The 24,257-nt window shown below is 44.3% G+C and overlaps 1 protein-coding gene across 1 annotated transcript in view; it reads right to left on the reverse strand.

Annotated features, from left to right (window-relative positions):
• Nucleotides 1–1,581: 1,581 nt before the first annotated feature.
• STXBP2 (syntaxin binding protein 2) overlaps nt 1,582–24,257 on the reverse strand; it is an 80,115-nt gene continuing 57,439 nt past the window's right edge. The window contains exons 7-19 of the mRNA XM_068274590.1: nt 23,338–23,486; nt 21,359–21,443; nt 19,651–19,781; nt 19,458–19,565; nt 19,319–19,376; nt 19,115–19,180; nt 17,582–17,662; nt 12,383–12,521; nt 11,682–11,788; nt 6,418–6,516; nt 4,789–4,877; nt 4,551–4,708; nt 1,582–1,869 (exon numbers count right to left, since the gene is read on the reverse strand). Of these exons, the coding sequence (XP_068130691.1) occupies nt 1,790–1,869; nt 4,551–4,708; nt 4,789–4,877; nt 6,418–6,516; nt 11,682–11,788; nt 12,383–12,521; nt 17,582–17,662; nt 19,115–19,180; nt 19,319–19,376; nt 19,458–19,565; nt 19,651–19,781; nt 21,359–21,443; nt 23,338–23,486 (1,350 nt within the window). The 3' untranslated portion in view covers nt 1,582–1,789. The remainder of the gene's footprint in view (nt 1,870–4,550; nt 4,709–4,788; nt 4,878–6,417; nt 6,517–11,681; nt 11,789–12,382; nt 12,522–17,581; nt 17,663–19,114; nt 19,181–19,318; nt 19,377–19,457; nt 19,566–19,650; nt 19,782–21,358; nt 21,444–23,337; nt 23,487–24,257) is intronic.

Genomic DNA, 24,257 nt, shown 5'->3' on the forward strand with positions numbered 1-24,257 from the left:
GGTGTCTTCAGGAGAGAAAGTAAGGGGAAATCTTTTGAATAGAGACACAGACAGCAATAAAACACTTGACAAGGGTTATCCCTCATCTTGTTCCTATACTAGTAAGCAAAGCTTAAACCATACAAGGGAATAGTTCAGGTTTTTCAGTGGTTGTAAACTTACACTGCTGCCTAAACGCAGGCACCACAAAGTCCCTACAACTGCCTATGTTATGCTGTTAAGTCTCTCTTGTGCCCCCAGGGGGCATTTGTCTTTTCAGCAAAATACTAAATTGAGGCTTTTAGTTCTAAACAAAGTTGTGCTGTGCCCCTCCTTATGATCCATACCGTCAGTGCCAAGAAAAGACAAAAAGCCTGTTTTATCAAGACAAGCACAAAGAAAAAACTGCAGCTAAAGTGGAGCAGCTGCCCAGAGCAACCAATAAAATTTCACCTTTCAAAGGAAAAAAAGAATACCGATTGATTGCTTTGGGCAAGTGCCCCACTTTTGTTCGTCTTTACTTTGTGCCAGTCTTAAATTCACAATCCCGAATTCAGTCTGATACTGCAATCTGTGACCTCCATCACTGCACAGGATAGACTTTGGAGAACAACCAATGTACTTTGAAACAGCTTTTGGTGCCTGAACTTAAGCAACAGCATTTCTTTAAACTGAACTCTGGGCTACTGCAGTAAAATTGACCTATAAAAAGAAAAGTGGATATCTGACTCCCTAGAAAGGTTTGTGCTGGTCTCCAGGAGTTCTATTTGTTTTCCACGCCAAGCACAACTATAAAGATCCTCTAGTTGTATCTTCCAAGATGGCCACCACACCCCTGGGTAATTGGCACGATTGGCGAATAAGTGAGACTTTGACAGGGTTGCTACCCAATCACTATTCTCATGAATGGAAGTGGATGGACATCAGAGAGCATAAACTTTCAATGGACGCTTTACAGCTGTGCTGGGAGAGGAGACCTCAGTAAAGTAAAAAAGATGTGGTCTGTGAACCTGCAGGGGGCTTTCCTGAAGAAGAGCTACCTGCCATATTCCCTACAGGTTATTTATTTGTGACTGGAGTGACTATTGAAGTAGATGCATACAAAGACACGAAGAACATTATAAAAAACTCACACAGGTTGTCATCCAGGGAATGGATTACATTTAAAACAAACATACAATTTTGCCAGCAACTCAACAGACTGGTGTGAAGAACTATGCTATAAATAATGGTTAAAAGTGTCCCTGAAAGGATGGGGAATACATATATATCTCATGCTGCTCTGAGAAGCAAACCTACTATAAACCTGAGAGCAGTGTCTGCAAAGTGGCAGACACAAGCTATGAAATGTTAAGGTAGAGCGAATCAATCTCTGATAATTATCTCAGCTCTTACATACACAGATATCAATGTTGATGGGTGTAACACACATTAAGTAAGATCTAAAAGAGCCCAAAAAACTTTGGCCATGTTGGGACCTGTGATATGTCTGTTTAAGACTTATCAAAATACATTGTATCAAAATGTGGCAATTTAACAAAGGTGAGATAACCTCACATCTAACAGATCAAACACAATAAATGATAGTGTGATGGACTCTGCTCCTGTGAGAAGTGGATTTATCAGGCAGCTATTTGGTCCCAGTGACAATAAGAAGGAGCAATTTAAACAGCTCCTCCCCCAGTAGGAGTGTTTTGGGATGGCCGGTCCTCAGGGGAGGAGCAAGAAAGACGGCAGTCTTCTCAGAATCTGTTGTAGTCCTCAGATGATGTAAATGGAAAGACGAATCTTGAAAAGCAAAACTTTTTTTTTAGTGATTTAGTTGCGATGGCTGATCCAGAGACTTCAGGCCATCCAGGAAGGTGGTAGGTGTTAAGATATGAGTTGATCCTGAGGATAAGAAAAGGGAAATTATAATGACAGGATAGAAGCATTTCCAAACAAAAAGTTACTAATTTTGATCTGAGGAAAGAGTGAAGAAAACTTTATCTCTACATTTTGCATTGTCGCCTTTGCTTTAATCTATGGAACTGCTGATAATGAACGCATGACGTTAGTGGCCCATTCCATCTTGCAAGCTGTTTTGAATGAGAGTCTGTTTGTATGCAGTGCTGCATGTGGACGGGTCTGTGCATGTACGTATCATCTGAGCAACATAACACATCTCTTAATAATAGTTCTGATTAAAGAGAACCCGAGGTGTGTTTAAAGAATGTTATCTGCATACAGAGGCTGGATCTGCCTATACAGCTCAGCCTCTGTTGCTATCCCAAACCCCACTAAGGTCCCCCTGCACTCTGCAATCCCTCATAAATCACAGCCATGCTGTGAGGCTGTGTTTACATCTGTAGTGTCAGTCTCAGCTGCTCCCCCGCCTCCTGCATAGCTCCGGTCCCTGCCCCTGTCCCTTCCCTCCAATCAGCAGGGAGGGAAGGGATGCAGGCGGGGACTGGAGTTCTGCAGGAGGCGGGGAGAGCAGCAGACTGACACTATAGAGATAAACACAGCCAGCTCTGACAAGCCGTTTGTCAGCAGCATGGCTGTGATTTATGAGGGATTGCAGAGTGCAGGGGGACCTTAGGGGGGTTTGGGATAGCAACAGAGGCTGGGCTGTATAGGCAGATCCAGCCTCTGTATGCAGATAATATTCTTCAACCCCACCTCGGGTTCTCTTTAAGAGATGATGCAGCCACATTTGCTATTTCCAGAGTTAAAGTGTACCAGAGCTGAACAATTAAAAAGATTTTATACATACCTGGGGATTCCTCCAGCCCCATCCGCTCCGATCGGTCCCACACTGCGTCGTCCGCTGCCCACAGCTTTGGGAACCGGGTCCCGTCACGTACGTCAGTGAGAGCCAGTGTAACGTAAGAGAAGTGTGCTGTTTGCGTATCTCTACAGCAGCCGCTGGAGAGATACACAAAGAGCGCACTTCCCCTGCGTAACTGGCCGCGACTGACGTCAGTGATGGGACCCGGTTCCCAAAGCTGCAGGCAGCAGAGGATGGCCGTGTGGGAGCGATTGGAGCGGATGGGGCTGGAGGAAGCCCCAGGTATGTATAACTTCTTTTTAATTGTTCAGCTCCGAGTCCCCTTAAGGTTGCGATTTTTGTGCCACCAACTTCCTCCTGGCTTGGCAGGGATGAAGTCCCACCTAAGAAACATATATATGCTATGTACCCTGTAAAAATAAGGTTTTAGGTTCCTTAATGTATTGCTAACATTGTAAGGGCTTACTCCAAGAATGAGGTTGGTCTGCTGGCTTTGTGTGAATGGAGTGGGAAGCGCTCGGTGGTGGGCCTTTTCTTACTTCGTTACATTCCGCTGTGTGGGGGCATGCCCGTTTGTACAACTTTAAAACTGTTCAATAAAAATAAAGCAACGCAATCGGTAGGGCTGGATCTCAGCACGCAGGGAGAAAGCTTAGTAGGTCATGCACCGAAGCAGTGATTGCCCAAAGGGGTGTGGATGGGACTCGATCAGCCGGCCATTGAGTTTAGGATTTCTGCACGGAGGGAGAAAGCTGAGTGACTGAGCAGGTGGCATACTGGGGCAGCGGTTGCACTGATGGGCAATGTCAGCAGAGCAGACGGCCTTCGAATGGGGGAGAGCCGGATAAAAAGCTCTATATGAATGTTATGTCGTCTTACATGTGTGTGTAAACTTTTACTGATATTAATGTTTTAAAACTCAGCTACGCAATGGTAGCACTGGATTATAGTCTTTGAGGTGACTTTTCGTATGACATCCTGTGAGGTTTAAAAGAGGGGCAGGAGAGTCCATCTAACATAAGGTCCTAATCAAGCAGTGAGCGCCCCATTTAAATGAAGGGGGTGGTGGAGGTCATCACTGCCTGCAAGAGGTTTTCCCTGGCAAAGACTGATTATTCAAATTTCATGGTGTCCAAGCTGCTCTGAGCGAAGGATTAGTGGGACCAATGTTATCCACATTGAATCTGTACTGACAATTGTGATCCCTCTATTACTGGTTTCCAATTGGAAATCACTTAACATACTTATCAGCAAGGCATGTTGGGGCATTGACCTCTGCCAGATTCGCTCAGTCATCAACTCTGCTGGGGAAGGTAGACTAGTGTATGGGAACCTTTAGTCCATTAGTCTGTACTAATAATTCAAGTATGTGAATGCCAGGTTTCCCAGCATTTGTTCTTGTTCAACCTGTCTCAACTGTTCTGCAGGATATACATGCTTTACAAGTGGGCAGTAAAGAGCTTGGTTATGATAGGATAAAAGTTTTCTTGAATTGGCTTTAAATTAGGTCAGACACAGGCAAGGGATGAGAGGTATGCCTAACTGAATGCCACAACAGCTAGCACATGCCCTGGTGTCCTGCCACCCCCCTGGAGATTGCACACATGCAGCAATTACATCAAGGATTCAGTACATCAGAATCCATGTTCATATAAGAATTAAAGTGTGTGGGGTTTTTTTTTGTACACTTCATTTAAATCTTGAACTTCTTTCGTTTCACGACTAGTTCGGTTGGAAAATAATTTTCAGCATGAGGTTGCAAAGGCTGTAAACTTTAGGAAAAAAGGGATGTTGAACTGACCAATCAAAACCTCCCATTTGGATTCGGTAGCTTTGGTTATCTCATAGGCACATCGCATCTCAGACATGGAGGCCCCTCCCAGAATGTAGACCAGAAGCCGAGGGCCGGACCTGTATTCTGCTGCGCTGCGCGTCTTGTGCCAGTGGCCAAACCGTGCGCTGAAAGGTGAACACACACATAAGAACCAGAGAATAATATGAACCGCAATGAGACACTGAATCAGACTGAAAGGCCTCACCTCACCACCGTCTGTGCAGTTCCTCCCTGTGGACAAGGCTCTGACACAAAAGGCCATTGTTTTTTATCCAACTTATCTTCAATGGCATCCTGTAAAAACAAAACCAGGAGCTGATGTAATCTTATCAGAGGAGAAATCAGCAGTGCTAGTTCCACAGACACCAGAACAAAGGATAATCAGCGCTATCACAGGAAGCTACTGACTGAAGGACCATTGGAATGTAAGTGGTTGAAGTAGCTGACATGTTAAGGTAGCCATACACTGGTCGATAGCCACCAGGTCGACCAACAAATAGATCTCGCTCAGGCATGTGTAGTTGGCTCTCCTCATGCGCCCCCCCCCCCCCCCCCCCCCCCGTTTCCCTACGGCGCCCTTTTTACTACTTCCTGGTCATGAGGGTTGGCAAACCCTCGAGACCAGGAACTTGATTGACGTCACAACTATGTAGTGCGCATGATCCTGGCCGTAAACGCGCAATCATGGACGCGCATCAGCAGCGTAGTCACCGCCAACCTTTGTGACCAGGAAGTAGCTTCGGACGGTCGGTGCAGAGTAACGGAGGGCGCCGGAGGAGAATGGGGGGGGGGGGGGGGGGTTGGGGAGGGAGTGGTGGGCATGAGGAGATCCCACTACACATACCTGCTCCCCCCAGTTTTTAAATTTTCTTTTGGACTAAGGTATCCTTTAAGACAGTGTTTCCCGACCCTGTCCTCAAGGCCCCCACCAACAGTGCATGTTTTGTGGAAATCCACAATCCACACAGGTAACACTAATTACCTCACCTGTGAAGGTTTGTGGTTTCCTGCAAAACATGTACTGTTGGTGGACTTTTGAGGACAGGGAGCTCTGCGTTAAGACATTGGTGAGGTTGGGTAGGTCTTGTTGAAGAGGCGAGTTTTGAGGGCTTGTTTGAAGATGCTGAAGGAGGGGCAGCGGTAGAGAGTTTCACGTGATGGCTCTAGTGAAGTCGTGTAGTCGTGTATGGGAGTGCAAGTTTGGTGGGGTGGTTAGGAGAAGGTCTTTGTAGGAGCTGAGTGGGCAGCCAGGTATGCGTCTGCTGGCCAGGTCAGAGGTGAAGGTCGGGCAGGATTTGTGTATAGATTTGTAAGCCAGACAAGTCAGTCAATGGAGAGATTTAATAGCGGAGTCATGAAGACAGAACAGTAGATGAGTCTGGCTGCTGTGTTCATGATGGATTGTTGGGGGGCAATGAGGTTCAGAGGGAGGCCTGACAGGAGGCTGGTGCAATAGACTAGGCAGGAGATAAGGGCATGGACGAGGACTGCGGCAGTGTCTGGGGTCAGGAAGGGGGTTGTGTAAATGGATAGAGGCACGCACAGAACGCATGCAGTTTATGCTGAACTGCTATGTAACTTACTCAGGTCCATAAAAATCCTCCAACACATAAAAGCAAGCAGAGTGGAGCTCTTATGATGCCTCCTGGGTTCTTATGAATTACACTGTCTCTCATACACAGAGGTAGGAAGGGACTTGTATGGCACAGCAACGTATATCATTGGGGGATACTAGTACAAGAAGCAGTTTCACCTTAATGAGAACCCGGAAACAGGTTAATCACAAGATGAAAAAATATTCAGAAAGTGAAAGAAAAGCCCAGATTTACAGTACCTCCATAATGTCTTTCAGTGCAGGAGTCCAGCGTGACAGCTGATAGGTTGACTCAGGACGGATCTTCCGGTCAGGCTTGTTGGAAGCGGAACTTTGTTGCTGCATCAGACAAGATAAAGATGTCATGGGAAACATGATTTCAACATCAAATCAAAAAGTAGACCAGAGGGGTATACAAGAGTAAGTCCAAAATGTGTGGAGGTGGATGCTGACATGGTGCATTGTGTGCAGAACTGTCCAAATAGAAGAAGATATTGGGATAAAGTTGTCCATTATATATCTCAAAGGTTTGCAGGAAACATAACTAAATACTTTTTGTTTTGTTTATTTAACTAACGTGGATGCCAATCAGGAGCAGGTGTCCAGGTCTCAAAAACCCTTGGATTTGGCCCATATCATGGTAAGTAGGAAGGCCATCTACAGCAGCTGGATTGATCAAACTACACTAAGTGTGTGCAACCTAAAAGAGGAGCTAACCCAACTTATGAATATGGACAGACTTGATGACATCTTGCACAAAGAAACTGGAACTTACAAAGTTCTATAAAAAAAGCCGTTGACCTGCCACACCTTCCCTAGTCAACAACTGGAAGTCCTCATGTCACCTTTCCACCTTACCTCATGGAATCCTAAAGAGCAGCTCACGGGAAGTGTAAGCTCTGTAAACCACCTAGGTCACCGGTGCAGGTTTTTACTAATTTACGAATTGAGAACCTGGAACAATCCCATCTCCTAGGATCATACCAACTGAGGGTATAGTGACCTTAGCAGGAACCTCCTTTCTTACTTAGTCTGACTTGGTATCTCTGGCCTTGAGTGTACCCACTTTCTTATAATAAAAAAATAAAAATAAAAACATTTAAAAAGTGGGTCCCTCTGAGGGTCAATCTCGTCAGGGAACCTTAAAATACTGAACCAGTTATAATAGAAGAGAAAAAGAAAACCAAAAAAAAAAAAAAGAAGAAAACCAACCCTGCTTTACAAACTGTATGGTCATTACACCCTCAGCCTAATAACAGGAAAAAAAATATTACCATACAATTCTGATCCATTCTACTGGAAACCTATGGCTTTTTCTAAAGCTGGTGGCAGGAAGGCCTCTTGCGTCCTGCGGCATTGGGCCTTCCCTCTGCAAAAGTCTGATGGCAGTGACTGTAGCCATACCAATGCCTGCCTATATAACCATTGGCTGGCTTATAGTCATAGAGGATTGTGAGGGTGGGGCTATATTCCCTCCTCATGACATCACCCAACTATAAGCCATTGACGACGCTGGAATATCGTAAGAGGGGTGTGGCTACAGTCAGGCTTTCAGATCGTGAAATCCTGATACTGCAAGACCAAAGCATATCTGCAAGCTCTGTTTTAAACCAAATACAGTAGGGTCGACTTTATCCGCCACAGGCGGAGACTGCCTGATGCTGGAGATGTGTTGCTTAAAGGAATACTATCGATACCCAAGTGTTCTAAAATGACAGTGTGCAAATAATGTCTAAGTAGCTGTGTAAACATTTTCCTACTTTTCATGTTAAATATCAGAGGCAAAATCTGTAATTTATTGAGGGTAGGATTTAGCTATATTGGGACAAATCAATTGCAGAAGGGGTGTCTGCTTCAATGCACAGCCAGAGTTGCATATCAGACTACAGAAAGCAAATATCAAACATATCAAACTCTGAAAGCAAAAACAGTATGAAAAAGCTGAGACAATTAGTCACATTCCCTCTGCTCTCTTCAGACACTTCAATCAGAAACACAGGACACAGGAGCTGCAGCTGTTGGGAGCTCTCTTCTCTGTCACACACAGAGTTACACATAGAGTTAACTGATCAAGTGTGAGGGGAATTTCCTCTCTCCTCATGGCTCAGTCAGCCATCAGTTTTGGCGTCAGTAAAGATTGAAAGTATTTTGCTATCAGTAAACAAAGAAGTAGCTACTAAAATGTATACACCAGTACTTAGCAGCACTTCCCAAACAATTCCTGTGTCAATTGAAAAAAAATATGTGAATCGATAGTATTAATTAATTAAGAATTCAAGCAACCGGGGTACCCGGAGTAAATTAACACTGTATAGATAGATGGGAGTACGTGTATAACCAACAATAACATAGCCTTAATGGCGTTCCACCACACCTATTGCTATCTCCATGAACTAAGGATATATCATGCAGATATTGTTGAAGAAACCAATAATCAATGAAAAGATTTTCCTTGATCTTTTATTCATTCAAAAAGCTTAACCATAATTTAAAGACATTTATTTTCAAGAATAACTACACCGGATACAAAAATACTGAAAATTATATAATCGATATTTCAGCAAATATGTGCATTCCTCTTTAAGAAGCATAAAGGTACAGAGAATTTATCAGGCCTTATAGAGAACTTCTGTTTAAAAGTATACTGTGTTCTTTAAGGCAACAATGCCAGCTTGTTTCCAATCTATGACTCTTCCTCAGACCTTAAAGGGTACCTAAATTGAAATAAATCTGCCCAGTTTAACTTACCTTAGGCTTCTTCCAGCCCCTGTAGTCCTCCTGGTCCTTCAAAGTCATTGCGCATTGCTCTATTCAGGAGCTGTGCCCCTCGGAAAGCTGGCAGACCGGGCTTCCTCAATAGCCCTTAGCTACTGCGCATGGCCGCCCCGTGCTTCCTCAATAGCCCTCCTGTAACCAGCAGTATTCACTGCATGTTCAGTTGCAAGTCTTTCTAACTGTGCAAGCGTGGAACACTTCTGAGAAGAAGAGCATGAATGAGGAGGCACGTGTGCAGCTTTTGGAGAGGACAGCTGCTGATCAGAGTAGAGCAGAACTACTGCGAAGGACCAGAAGGACTAAAGGGGCTGGAAAAAGCCTGAGGTAAGTTAAACTGGGCACCTTTGTTTTACTTTAGGTACCCTTAAATTACAGTATCTGATTAGAAATCAGATACTTCCATGAGTCTTGTGAGGTTCGGTTCCTTATTATGACTGCCTAGATCAGGCATGGGCAAACTTGGCCCTCCAGCTGTCAAGGAACTACAAGTCCCACAATGCATTGCAGGAGTCTGACAGCCACAGTCATGACTCCTAAAGGCAAATGCATTTTGGGACTTGTAGTTCCGTAACAGCTGGAGGGCCGAGTTTGCCCATGCCTGGCCTAGATTGTTGTCCCTTCCCTGAGGTTCATATTGACACAGATGGTTTCAGGGCTGGATTTGTTCTGTTTACCGCCCAAGGCCACTGTCACCAGCTGCCCTCCTTCAGTATAGGTAGCGAGATGACTCCTCCCCCTTCCCTCCAGAATAGGTTGCCACATGACTCCTCCCCCCTTCCCTTTAGTATAGGTAGCCTGATGACTCCCTTAATCACTCCTTTTCCCACTCCCCCCCCCCCCTCCAGTATAGGTAGCCAGGTGACTCCTCCTCCCTTTCCCTCTAGTATAGGTAGCCTGGGGACCCCAACCCCTCCAATTTAGGTAGCCAGATGACTCCCTTTCCCACTCCCCCTTCCCCCTTTAAGTAATAATAATAATAATAATAGGTAGCAAGCTCGCCTCCACACCACAGCAGCCATCAGTGTGACTCACTTCTCTGCTCGTCTCCAGTGCAGAAGCTTAGTCTTCCCCTTCGTCTCCAATGCTGCCGACGTCCATAGCCACTGGCCACAACACCAACATGCACAGAGAGCAAGGTGGCCGCTGCACAGGCAGCTAGCAGCAGAGTACCATGGTCAGGTTCTCGCCTGATCACCCTGCATTGCAGACAGCATTTGCAAGCTTGCAAATGCTGCACCAGTTTAGCCTGCTGCTTTGGTGCCCTTGCTCCTCTGGTGCCCTAGGCCATGGCCAAGTGGCCTTGGCCTAAATCCAGCCCTGGATGTGTTTTGGATTTTGTGGAACTATTGCTATATAGATTCTAATTTTTAGTCAGATACTGTTTAAAGTCAGAGGAAGAGTCATAGATTTGAAACAAGGTGGCATTATTGCCTAAAAAAACAGTATACTATTAAACAGAAGTTCCATATAAGGCCTGACATATTTTCTGCTTTTTAATGTGTAACTCTCGGACATATCAAAAAAGCAATTCTTTATTTTTATCTGGTAAACAAGTGATAAGGATGCTAACCAGGCAATCCAAAAGTTAAAAATCACTTTTACTTGTCTTATCCATGTTACGGCCAGAACCCGAAGTTTGGCCACTTTGCAATGTGGCTGGCCACTTCGGGTTCTGGCCGGTCAATGTGCAAAATGGCCGCGGCGCTCTGCTTTCCTGCAGCCACGTACGACTCAGGGGAGGGGAGGACTCGTGTGTCTCCGGCTGACTGAAAGCCGATAGCAGTGAGGCGGGGGCGGAGCCAGCACCGGGGAAAATGATCGGAGTCACCAGGATTCGGCTCATTTCGGACATTGGCCGTAGCGCCGCACCCATTTCGCACATTGACCGGCCAGAACCGGTTCTGGCCGTAACATTCATAAAACATAATTCCTCAGTTTCCTTGGCTTTTATTTGGTACATCTGCCGCACAAAGGAAGTTGCAGGGCATGCGTTTTTTTTCCTTACTTTCCTCCGCTTTTCCCCTCAGACATCACTAATGCAGCCTGATTGGCTGAAGCCTCTTTCCCTACCGTTCTCCCATCCCATACCTCTGTTCCTCTCTGATTGGCCAATATTTTTCATGCTGAGAAACTGAGAAAATAATTTAGAGCTGAGTGGGAGTGTCTGAAGACTGGGAGGAGGGCGGGCAATGAATACACAATCAGGCAGAGGAGAGTAAGTCAGGAAATTACATCAGAATTGGCTTCAAAATAGACACATTTACAAAGGAGAATCCTAAGAAGGATTTTCTCTTTTTCAACTATAAAAAAAAAATCACTAAAATCAAAATGTGGACAGTGCAATACATATGTTATGTAACTAGAGCAAGTATTTATCTACTTCTATACAAGTTTTTTTCTGAGATAGCATGGCTGACAGTGGCTCTAAAGAGGAATGCACAAATTTTCTGAAATATAGATTGGATGATTTTTTTTTCTCAGTATTTTTGTATCTGGTGTATTAACTGCTCTTGAAGAGAAATGTCTGTAAAATTACAATTAAGCTTTTTGAGAGGATAAAAGAAGATCAAGGAAACTATGAATTGTTCATTGGTTTCTTCAACAATATCTGCATGATCTGTATGTAGGTTTATTTTGGAGCTATTGCTAGTCCAAAATGTTGACCAGAACATACACATTCATTGCAATGGCCGGAGTCCCGCTTTAAAGACGGCAATATAGTGACATACCGATGTCAGCACGCGCGTCCCCAGGTTGTACAGGTTCCGGATTATATTGCTGTCGCTCTGAATGTTGGCATGCTGGATTAGCTTGGTTAGATTTTCCTCTGTTATACCTATATGGGAAAATAAACACGTGAAGAGGTCATTGCAGATTACAGTCAGCTTTGGAATGACCAAAGTTATTTACAGCAGATACACACAGAGAGATTATACAGGATGCCACTGCTGACCTCATTTTATGAAAAATGCCGATTCCCTGGCTGCTCATGTCAAGAGTTTATCAGGCAGCACCAGATGCACAGCGTTTTAACTTATTAATGGGAGCTTTGCAAAATGTTATTCCCTTGTAGACCATTTCCGTATGCATCTTATTACATTTTCTTGGATGCCATCAAACGGACACCGAAAAAATGGCCGCCCCCTGTACAGGCACAATACCATACCAGCTCAGCAGCCATGGCCCAATAGGCTGCTGCCGAGCTGAAGGCAGGCTGTGGAAAACCAGTCTGGCCAGAGTTTCAGACGGCTTTAGATAAAAAAGGGCCATGGCAGTCTTGCCAATGAAGGGGGCGGAGTTTCAGACCTCCTAATGGTTACAGGCATGCAGGCGACTTACTGATGCTGACACAAGGCTTCACATTAAGGGCTCTTTCGCCCCTTATATATTTACACTCTTGTTCCTCTTTCACAACATCCATAAGACTTACCGTTTTTCAGATATATGTACAGTATGATAATACGGATCTTGTCATAAGGTTTGACATTTGGATCCAGCAACACCGGTACAATAATCTTCATAGGGTCCTTCAATTTCTCTCCCTCTGCATCTGCACCCATTGCCAAGTCCTACGGGATAAAAAGGAGAATAGTTCTCAATTTTTTCTTACGTAGAATCTCCCTCACACAGGAAGCAGAATCAGTGGCTAGTGAATCAAAGTTGCTAGTCCACATCATTTGTAGGTGCACTGTAGAATGTGCTTTGATTTTGATTAAAGCAACCCCAGGATTGGAACTTTCTTGATTGGGTTTGGTAAGGAATTTCAAAAGGTAAGAGCAGCATGACAGAAGTCACTTATCAGACAGCTGGCAAATGATTAACAACTATTGCCACACTGCAACTTTTCATTGAAATAGTTTTATCATACTTAAAGCTATTCATTTCAAAGGACCACAGAGGAGAGATTACACCCTCCCACCCATCGGGACTCTAGTCAACAGCCAGCCACTAATCAGTCCCTTTTCACATGTGTAAGGAGAATTACTCTATATAAATAGGTTGAGAAATGTGGCATGAAGAAAAGAGTGGTACAGTATCAAACATGACTGCAACTGCAGCAACACTCAGCATGCTTGTAAGAACAGAAGAGGCAACTACGGTATATAAAATATTTATTTTTTGGCAGATTGGTTTGAATCTACCAGCAATCTACTGACAGACAACTGATAAACTACTGGCTGAACATTGCCAATTTGGACATTTTCTTTTTTTGACTAGCAAGTAGAGATGGGATAAATATTAGACTTTTTGATTATTTTTACTCTTTGGGTAGTCTAACAGACCTTCCTGGCCAGCATTTATTAGGTTGCCTTTAAATGGACCCTATAGTAGATCCATGTATACCAATCCAATCCAATATCCTGAAAGAGAAGTGTTTACTCAAGTTATTATTCCTGTTTATTACCCCGTACAAGTTTTTCACTTCTTAAGGGAGACTGAAGGAAGTGAATTCATAACAGGCTATGGCTTAATGATGGAGGATTAGGGTGGAGTCAGTATTAAATTTTCACCTGTTCAGACATCACCCCTCCTTGTTGCCGTGGCCCTCCCCCAGCTCAGCAGCCACGGCCTATTTGGTAGCTGCTGAGCTGGGGACGGCCCGCAGTAATGCAGGGGGAAGTTTTCATAGAGCTTCAGCAGTCTTTGGAAACATGGCAGTTACTGGATTGCAAGGGCGGGGTGGGTGTGGGTGGATGGAGTCGGATCAGGTAAGTATTTAAGCCTGGGACCCCGCCCCTCATTCCGTCCTCTCTAAGACAGAACTGATCATGGCAGGGTGTGACTTTTTTTTTTTACCGGAGATGTTAGATGCAGGAAGATATTGTCACAAATAATGTAATACTTCTTGCGACCATGAAGGGGGGGGGAAATCAACCAATACCAGGCCCGGATTTACATCACAGTAGCCTATAGGCAGAGATGTCCTGGCACCCTGGACTTCACCTTCCAAACCCTCGCTAAACCGCACCGCAAGTGAGCTGGCTGGCCCAGATGTCACTTCTCCCTTACTTTCTTTACCAGTTATAGGCAGCTACAGGTGCCCCTTAGTATTAAGTTGCCCCTGACTCAGATCAGTGGAATGACGAGAGCCGGGTGAGTAACCTCATTTACTTTTCGTTCAGGACTCTGCTTAGGGAAGGAGGGAGGGAGGAACTTGGGGAGGGAAGTGAGCCGCCTTTCCATCATCAGGCGCTTGTAGGCAGGAGCCTACAGTGCCTTATGGTAAATCCGGCCTTGACCAATACTATAGACGCTTATTTTTTAAAAGCTGAAATACTGTATATAAACTCAAGTTTCAACAACATTCTACTGATAAGAACTCTGTGCTAGCTTTTCTTAAAACAAAGTTAAACCAGTAAAATATAAGTCACCATAATGACCTGGGCATCCCTTAAAGGATTACTGTATGGGGCAAAGGGGAAAAAGTTGAACTTACCAGGAGCTTCTAATGGTCCCCTACAGACGTCCTCTGCCCGCGCAGCCATTTGCCAAATGCTCTGGTCCCTGCCATTGGTTATTTCCAGAATTTGCAAATTTAAAGTCGCAAAACCACTGCGTCTTACTGCACCTGCACGGCCATCTCTTCACTCCCGCTGTCATCCCCGGGAATGTACTGCGCAGGTCTTAATGTGCCTGCGCAGTACACTCCCCGTAACGTCAACCAGATCGAGAAGAAGGCCGCGCAGACACAGTGGCAAATTTCAGAAGTGAACTAGTGGTGGGGACCGTAGCATCTGTGAGTGGCTGCGCAGGCACAGGACGTCTGCGGGGGACCATTAGAAGCCCCAGGTAAGTTCAACTCTTTTTTTTTCCCCTTTGCCCCCTAGAGTAATCCTTTAAGCACATAGGGATATAAGTAAATCTGCTAAATCTTTATGAATGACATCAATAGATTAAAACTCAATAAAAAATGTATAATATAGTAAAAAAAAAAAAAATGATCTAAAAAAAATAAATAGGACTCACTCTCAATGTTACAAAAAAGAAAAAAAGGCAATTACATTTATAGTATAAAAAAAGGTTTCCAAAAAACACCAAATTGTAGAGGCACAAATATGGCCCAAAGTCAACTCATCAGTACCACCTTGTGGTCCAAAAGTTAAATCACAGCCAAACAACCCAACTGTAAAAACATCAGTCTACCAGTTTACTCTGCTGCAAAATAAAAATCACCCCAACCCTGAACTAAAAAATGAAGAGAGATATAAATTGGGGTTTTAGCCAAATCATAACAGTCAGCTTGTGGTAACAAAATAAAATAAGAATAGCATAGCACAAATAACTGATCAAAAAAATTTAGCCTATCCATATACAGGTTTCCCATATGGTGTATCTAATAAGGCTTTCCTTTATTAATCTTTTAAATGTTGCTGTTAAATATCTAATTTATCACAGTTTCCGCAGGTGTAAAAGTTGGACTCTCTGTTGTGGCATAGCAAAAAAATGCTTTGGACTCCTCAGTTTATGAAACCGCCAATCCAGGTACCCAAAATTGCTGCGACTCCTCAACTCCTACCGAGTCTAATTTTTATAAAGGCTATGGATTTGGTTAAAAAATCATCCAACTCCTGACTCCTCAGTTTACTGAAATCTCCAACTCCAGGTACCCAAAATTGCTCCGACTCCACAGCTCTGCACAATACATCACCGCTGAATGTGAAAATCATCCATTGTTGTCCCTGTAAGCTAGCCACACCTCCAGGTTCGCTGGAATGCAATGATGTGTCAGCTTGTTAAATATATGAAGCCACAATAATCAACAGGCATAGAGACGGTTTTGGATTGGTTGATCCTCATCAGTACATGGCATGGATTAATGTGGCTCTATGAGGTAGGACTTGAAACACCCAGAGTTACAGAGTACCCAGCTCTGTGTAAGTGAGGGAATCATAACTTGGTAGTCCTGAGACAAGCAAAGAGAAGGAGCCATCTGCTTTTTACAAGCCTGGCGATGCTGAGTGCTTGGGAAGGAGCAGAACAAGTTGTCATCCCGGCCTTTGGAGTCCCATAACAAGATGGGCAAAAAAAGGCTCAAGCTTGCCGGATGGTGGCACTGCCCGTTAGTACTTAGTAGCATACACCAGCAACACAACCTGGCATGTGCAACCTTCAATTCTTTATCCAGTCACTTGACAATCTAGTAGTTATACTGAGGAGTGCTGCCCCTTTTGTTCGATTTTTTTTTTTTAAATTTTTTACGAAGAAGCTTCAGCTTCTCCTACCTGGGTCTATGGGATAGCTCTAGGGTCAGTATCTATTCAGTAAGAAGTCCCTGGGTAAGACTCCCTAACACTGCAGGGTGTGGCCCCTTAGTGGCTGCAGCTCTTGAGTGCTTTGAGTCAGACAGGAGAAAAGCGCTATACAAATGTGAGGATTGTGAGGATCCTGCAAGACAGCCCAGCTCTCATTTTAACTAAAACATATAATTTAAAGAAAATCTGTAATGAAAAATACTCCCCTGGGGGGTACTCACCTTGGGTGGGGGAAGCTTCCGGATCCTATTGAGGCTTCCCCGTCCTCCTCGGTCCCACGGCGTCAGCGAAAATCCTCCCGGAGCGGCGCCGATGTAAATATTTACCTTTTGGCTCCAGCGCAGGCGCAGTATCCGCTCTTCCCACGAAGATAGGCGAAAATAGCCAATCTCCGTCGGGCCACTCTACTGCGCAGGCGCAAGTCTCCTGCGCCTGCGCAATAGAGCGGACCCGACGGAGATCGGCTATTTTCACCTATCTCTGTCAGAAGAGCCGCAACAGCGCCCCCGCTGGAGCCCGAAAAGGTAAATATTGCACAGGCTGTCGGATTTGTCGCCTGTGCGTTCCGGGGGCTGCAGCAAGACCGCCGTGGGACATAGGAGGATGGGGGAAGCCTTGATAGGGTCCAGAGGCTTCTCCCTACTGAGGTGAGTACCCCCCAGGGGAACTTTTTTTCAGTACAGGTTTCCTTTAAAGGAGTACTATTGCAAAAAATTGTAACATTTAAAATACATTCATGTAATTGTACATTTGTTTCAGAGCAAAATGCAGTATAAATTACTTTTTTCCTATGTCGTCACTTATAGTAGGTAGCAAAAATCTAACAAATTTGACAGATTTTGGATCAGTCCATCTACTCATGGGGGATTTTAGTGATGTCTTCAAAAACACATACCGAGTAGCAGTTAAGTTCAACTGTCATAATAGCATGCACATGCAAGTAGGGAGGCTGGCATCTTCGTATAAATTCTTTGTCTGGAGTGCTTTTGTAAAGAATAAAGTAGGAAATTAAGATTCCCACATGGGGAGATGGACTAGTCCAAAACCTGTCGACTTTTATTACCTACTGTAAATGACGGCAACATAGGAGAAAAGCAATTTATGGTGCATTTTGCTCAGTCAGGTGCAGCCTTGCTTTCAAGGGCAGAAAGGGTATTTGCATATTCAGGAGTTTTGCAAGTACCTGCTGTTTTAAGAGATCAAAATTACCAGTACATTTTACTCTGAGACAAATGGACATCTTATATGTAGGCATTTTATATTTGTCAATTTTTTGCGATAGTGCCCTTTTAAACATTTGAGGCTTGCAGTCACTCAGAATGATTCTCTTGCAGTGGATAATGTTATCTTGTCTGTTAGTCCCGTTACAGCCATACCTGCTCCACAGCACACAGCTTCTCTATAGTCCCTTTGAAGTGCTTCAGGCAGTCCTCAGCCAGGTGGAGATGTGTAGAGTACTGTAGAACAGGAAAACAACAAGTAATGCTAAAGATGACAATCAGATAAGGCAAATGCCGATGTACTAATAACATTTTCCACACCTTATTGCTACTTGAAACAGACTTCTCCTTTTCGAAATCTGATGCTTATATTTTCCATTATTACTTACGTACCAGAAATGGTTACTTCAGCCTGATTCTGGGCTAAGGCTACCCAAGCACTATTTAACTGCGGCGCCTATCGTGCCTCCACTGACGTTACGACCAAGATCGAGGAAAAAATGCAGAAAAGAACGCCTATCCCGATCATGGGATTTTACACCCGCGGGTCAACTACAATTTCTGCCCAGTTCGACGTTTTTATTGAATCTAACATCTAATTGGGCAAAAGTATTGTAAAGCATATTGGTACCGTAAGAGTCTTGCCTACAATTCCCATTGAAGGTCATTTCTTCGACATCCTTCTGTTTTATACTTGTCGTCTTCCAACCTCTGTAATCACTACAGTCACAGCCTTGCTCTCCTCCCTGCTCTTCTCTACAGATCAACCTCCCATTACCTGCCCCTGCCTGGAATCACTGAAGAACACCATGGCAGTGGTGGAGGACAACTTCTCAATAAGGTCCCTGCAGGCTTTGAGTCGGGTAAAAGTACCGTATTTTTCTAAATAAAAGACACACTTTTTCTCCCCCAAATATGGGGAGAAAAAGTCCCGGTGTCTTATATTCCAAGGACAGGGAGTCTCCGACTTACGATCACCCGGCGATACGAACCACTGACCCGCTGTGGCGTCAGGGAATCCCTGCCTTGTCTCCATGTGTGATCTTCCGGTTCCCCGTATGTCTCCTCCACTGGCCCTGTGCAAGAACAATTAGTAGCAGCACTGGCTCACCTCATTCAGCGACGATCAGCAGACCTCACATCTCCTGTGCGACTGCCCCTACTGAAGGCTTCTGCTGATGACACAATCTGCAGAAGTTGTTAGTAGGGGAAGCCGCGCAGGAGAGGAGAGGTCAGCTGATCACCGCTGGAATCACTGGATGAGGTGAGCTGGTGCTACTGCTGTTTGTTCTTACATAGAGTCAGCGGAGGAGACATGCGGAGGACCACACAGGGGGGCAGGAGGGAAATAGAAGGAGACACAAGGGGGACAGAGGGGAAAAAGAGAGGATGCAGAAAAACAGAAGGGACACATGGGGACGATGGGGGAGAGCATCTACAGTACAAGATGCTCCTGGAACATGGATGCACCAGGTGTATACACACACACACACACACACACACACACACACACACACATATATAAGTGTGTGTGTGTAAAATTTATATAATATATATCCCAGTCTTTTGCCCTCTAAACCTAGGTGCATCTTATAATCCGAAAAATACAGTATGTCTAAACAAAGTTCAATGGTATGAAAGTAATAGTACAAGTATAATCTTCTCTCTACATAAAAACAAAGTACTTACCTTATTTACTTCCTTCTGATACTGTGGCATCTTCTTGACCATTTGGGACAGGTCTTTGATGTTGGCCTTTAAAAGGAAACACAAATATATTAGGTCTTCCCTTAAAGCAGATCGAGATTTTAAGGATAAGGCTGCATTTCCAATTATGCAATTATTTTCTGAAAATTGAGCCATTAGTACTATAGTAAAGAGTAGCGGACCAACCTTATCTGTAGTCATTCTTTTACTTTCACAGAAAGACTTAAAGAGCTCAGTTACTTTCCTGCAACAGAGAGAAGGCAGGTTCAGAAGAGGAGCTGAGGACAGAGCACTAGATGAGAATGGATGACGCCGAGCAGCTTACTTGGACACATCTGCAATGTGCATGTGACGGAGCTCAATCCACAGATCATCGTCTTCATCCAGAAGCACCTGCTTTTCCTTCGCTTCCGCAATACCAGTTGTCTCATAGCTGGAGGCAAAATAAGCATTTGTGTATTAAATAGGGTGAGACAGCACCGGCTTCATTACACAACATAAAGGGGGTGACAACCTACTTGTATATGTCTTGCTGGATGTCTAGCAGGTCATAAGTCATGGCCTGATAGGTGAGTTCATGCAGGAGGGGAGACACAGGGTCATATCCACGATCCACAATGAGGAGCTGGGAGCGGGTCTTGTCTGGGCCCTAACATGAGACAAGCGGGTAAGAACACGGGGGAAGGGAGGATTGCATTCAGGAAGGAGGAGTAGGAGGAGAGGGCTCACAGCTATCAGCCTCAGGCAGCAAACCCTGGAACATCTGAATTAGAAGTTTAGTAGCCCTACATGCAGTGCTTTAATCAAGGATACATTCGCTTGCCGAACGTAAACATATATTCTAGTTGCACTATGATAGGCAAATACAAACAGTGCTCAGTTGGTGGGAAGGTCAGTCAGGTGGGCCCAATGTGGCACGCAAAGTAAAAACAATAGCTGCCTGACTAAAATTACCCAGAATCCCAATATCACTTTATAAGCCAAGTTTCTCCATGAGGTAGGACATTTCAGAGGAAATAGACGTAATTACTCATCTCTGCTAACAGGAAATAGGCTGCAGAGGTCTTCGGTGTATATGAAAAGTTGGGATGGCTGCAGCAAAGAGGGCTACACAAAGGGATTTTTCAGTTTAAAAAGTTAATTTACAAGGTGATAATTATAATTTACCCTAATCAAAATGACTGCCTTCAGAATTTGCCTTTGTCATTCTCCATCGGACAGCACTAGACATGGCACTTAGGACGTGCTCTCAGACTGTTCCAGGGTCAGAGAAGAAGGAATAGCAGGTAAAGAGAAAGATGAAGGATGGAGAAAAACATACAAAGGTCATTTATAAAGCCACACAATACCATCAGCCATTTATAAGCCCAAACCGCAACAGTTCTGGCGCGTTACAAGATGTGGCATGATGATAGAGATGTGTACGTAGCAAGCCAAGCACACAAATAATCATGTTGTGTTCCTTTTATTTTTCTCTGCCTGAAAGAGTTAAATGCAAGTGACAGGGTCAGGACTGGGTTGGACTATAATGTAAGCCTCGCTGATAAGGTATTATAACCATAAAATACTTAACAGAAAATGGCTTCTTAGAACAGAGAGGAGGAAAGAAGTGTCAATAGTTAATTGACTGTAGCTCTAGCTATATCAAAGAATGTGTTGCTCAGCAGAGACAAGGAAATGGTAGTAAAAAAAAAAAAAAAAAAAAAAAAAAAAAAAAAAAAAAAAAAAAAACAACCACCTTAAAAAGGAGATATAAATAAAAAATATAAATCTGTGGGATATCTAAAAAGTCATTTTATGAGGGGGAAGATAGATTTTTTTTCACCTTATGTTTCCTTTAAGGACCAGAGCCATCCTCTACCTATTTTTACACTGTGATTACTGTGATTGGCTCACAGTGATCACGGGGTCAGGAACCAATAAAAATTGGCTCCTGAGACGTATGGAGCTGTCATTCAGGAAGCTGAGCAAGCAGGCTGCTGCGGCGCCAGAGCGACAAGACCATGCAGTGGCAAGTGACTGAAATTCATGCCCTGGCAGGAATAAGGTGCAGTAAACACAGGGCGTGAATTTCTATCGCCAGGGCCCGGAAGCGGTTAAAGAAGATCTCAGCGCCAAATAAAACATTGTCCCACTTGTGGGAAAAAGCGGTATTCGCCCACTATCGGAAGTGCTTCATATCCACTGAAAACTCCAAACTAGTAGGTCACGAGAGAGCGGTCTCACCTCTCCCATGCTGGGATTATCGGCTTTGAAGGCATTTAGGCGGTCCTGTACCATGTGAGCGAGGACGGAGTTGTCTGCATAGCCACTGCCAGAGAAAAACAAACAATTGTTAACATCTGTAGAAACACAACGCATCATCAATACCCTGCCTAGGGAATGCTCCATAATGTACACTAATGGACAGCTAATTCAGACAATGAGACCTTATAAAATCTTCATTTGGTAAAGGAAAACCAGAGGTATTGAGGCTGGAATTCCCAGAAACTCCTGAAGTGGAGACGTCTTGCTGGCCTCCACACAGTGGTGAGATCAGCTACTTTAACATTTAATGCATGAACTGCTACAAGACTTTCACCGTATCAACCAATCGTAGAATAAAGACTGCACAATGAGCAGAAACATCCATGGACACTTCCTGCTCTAAGGGTAGGTGCACACATAACATAACATAACATGATAGGCCGAGTCTTATGTCATGTTTCAATTTATATTGTGTGCATTTTTTTGTGTGTTTTTACTGCATTTTTGGTGCATTTGCGGTTTTGTTACCGCAGATGCGTTTTTCAATTGCGTTTATGCAAATTAATAGGAAGACAACAGGAAGTGGAAATACATCACAAAACATTTTTTTTCCAAAAACGTATAGCAAAACACATGAAAAACGCATACCATTGCATTTTCATTGGCTTTCATTATGTGCGTTCTTGAAGACTATGCAACAAAACCAGCGTTTTTGAAAACGAACGCATTAAAAACACATATGGGTTGTTTTTTTTCTGCATCCCATAGGCTTCCATTAGCGGCAATAACATAGGGTTTTCCGCATCGTTTGCGTTTCTGCCAAGTGTGCATCTAGCCTAAAAGGTCACTTCAGTGTTCTGCGTCTCATTCCCACCAGTTCTGCTTTGCCGGCCTCTCCTCCATGTTGGAGCCACACCCCCTGTGAACTGCTGAAAGGTGCATGCTTTGTCCACTCTGTGTGCCCTCCTTGTGCACAATTCCCCGCAGTTGCGTGCAGGAGCCTCGGCTGAGAGCGTCCTGGGCATGCGCGGTTCCAAATGTTTCTAAACCCCACATGGCCAGAACACTCTTGGCTGCTGAGTACAGTGTTCGGATCATAATTGTAGAGAGCATGTAGAGTAGACAAACCTAGCAGAAGCAGGAAATTTGGGCAAACGATAGCGGCAGAAACTTGGATGCTGCCAATAGCAGATATAGGGCTTGATTCACAAAAGCGTGCTAACTGTTAGCACGCCAGTGAAAAGCCCCTTGCGTGATAAATTCTGATCGCACGCAAAGCCCCGCGCGCAAAGCGCGGTGCGCTGCTCGGTGCGCATGAAGTGCCCATTCACCTCTATGCGTCGTTTCGCGCGCACCAGACTAAGCGCGCAAAGTTTTGCGCACGATCTAATTCTAGAAACGGTGCTAGCCTACTTAGTGCAATGGTTATCACGCCCAAAAGTCTTTAGGCGTGCTAAGTAGGTTAGCACCGCTTTGTGAATTAAGTCCATAGTGTAAAATTTGGGGCGCCCAATAAATAGCTTATGGTAGAGGGAGGTTTATGTGTGAGAATAGAGTTAGGCCTTGCTGTAGTAAGGCTATTCCCAGGTGCCCAAGTTTCACCGCACCTATTTCATGCACGCGGACACGCACCCCGCTCTGACTGGATCTAGTCTGACCTCTGACTGGAGGGGCACAGCTCCAACACAGAGAAGCCTGCAGAGCTTTGCAGTTTATGATGAGCCTCAGGTATGGCCGCTTCGAAAAAGGTACCCTTTAAAGTTCCAATTCAGGTTTGCAGGATTTCTTGTGTGTTCACTGATTTTATTAAAATCAATTTCCAGTCTGACAGGCTGACAATTAGTGCAATGTTTACAGACAAGACAAGGGTGGCAATAACAGTAAACATTCACAGACATTATTACTATACATCCCACTGCAGTTGGTCTTTATGCCCAGAGTGATGTGTGGAGGCTTACTTGCGATATCTGACAGATGGGTACTCCTTCAGCGTCTCACACAACGTGGCAATCTGCTGTGCCAGCATCTCCAGGCATCTTTCCCGAACTTCCTTCTCCCCCTTGCTGAACAGAATGTGAAAAGAGTCCTTCATGTCCGAGCAGTAGACCTGCAAGTAACAATATAACCATATGCAATGGGCAACTCTAACACTAATTAATTCGGTTTTCACATCCTAATTGACCCTTCCATGCATTTCAAGACATGAAATTCACGTCCTGTATTGAAAGACACAATTGCACGTACTTGTGCACCCGTTATCACCGCACCTCAATGGTTGTTAGGTCTGAGCACATTAGATAGGGACAGAGCTGTTTTTAGGCATAGGCAAACCAGGCAGATGCCTGAGGTGACAACTGTAGTTGGGTCACCACAGAGCTAGTTTTAGTATTTATGGAATTCTCACAGCCAATTGCTAGTTCCATTAAGAAAGGAATGGATGGTAATTTTAACACCTAAATGAACACTGCTGTGCCGATTGTTGCAACTCTGATTGGATTCCCAGGACAATATTGTAACCTGTACAGTCCCAGGCTGTACATAAACAGTATAATGTTTAGAAAGTGGATACACGTCCCTCATTGGAGGGGTTGTTGAAAGGGTTTGTTAAATGGGATCAGTGAGTTTGGGCCAGTGAGATGTATATTGCCTGGTTATAATCTGTGTATCCTTTACAAGCTTATTTTGAGAAGCATTATTTCTATGTAAACTATCTTTTTTTATTGGTGCCTACGCAACCAATTAATGCAGGTTATGATCGTCCTGTTCATGAGATTAGGGTAGAGAGACAAAGGTTAGAACACCAAAATGGCCAGAAACAGCCCTGGATGGGGGAGACCAGGGGGCATGGCAGGTGGTGGCAGCTCCAAAGATTTTCCAA

This window comes from Hyperolius riggenbachi, chromosome 3 (genome assembly GCF_040937935.1).
Source record: "Hyperolius riggenbachi isolate aHypRig1 chromosome 3, aHypRig1.pri, whole genome shotgun sequence".
NCBI classification, from domain to species: Eukaryota; Metazoa; Chordata; class Amphibia; order Anura; family Hyperoliidae; genus Hyperolius; species Hyperolius riggenbachi.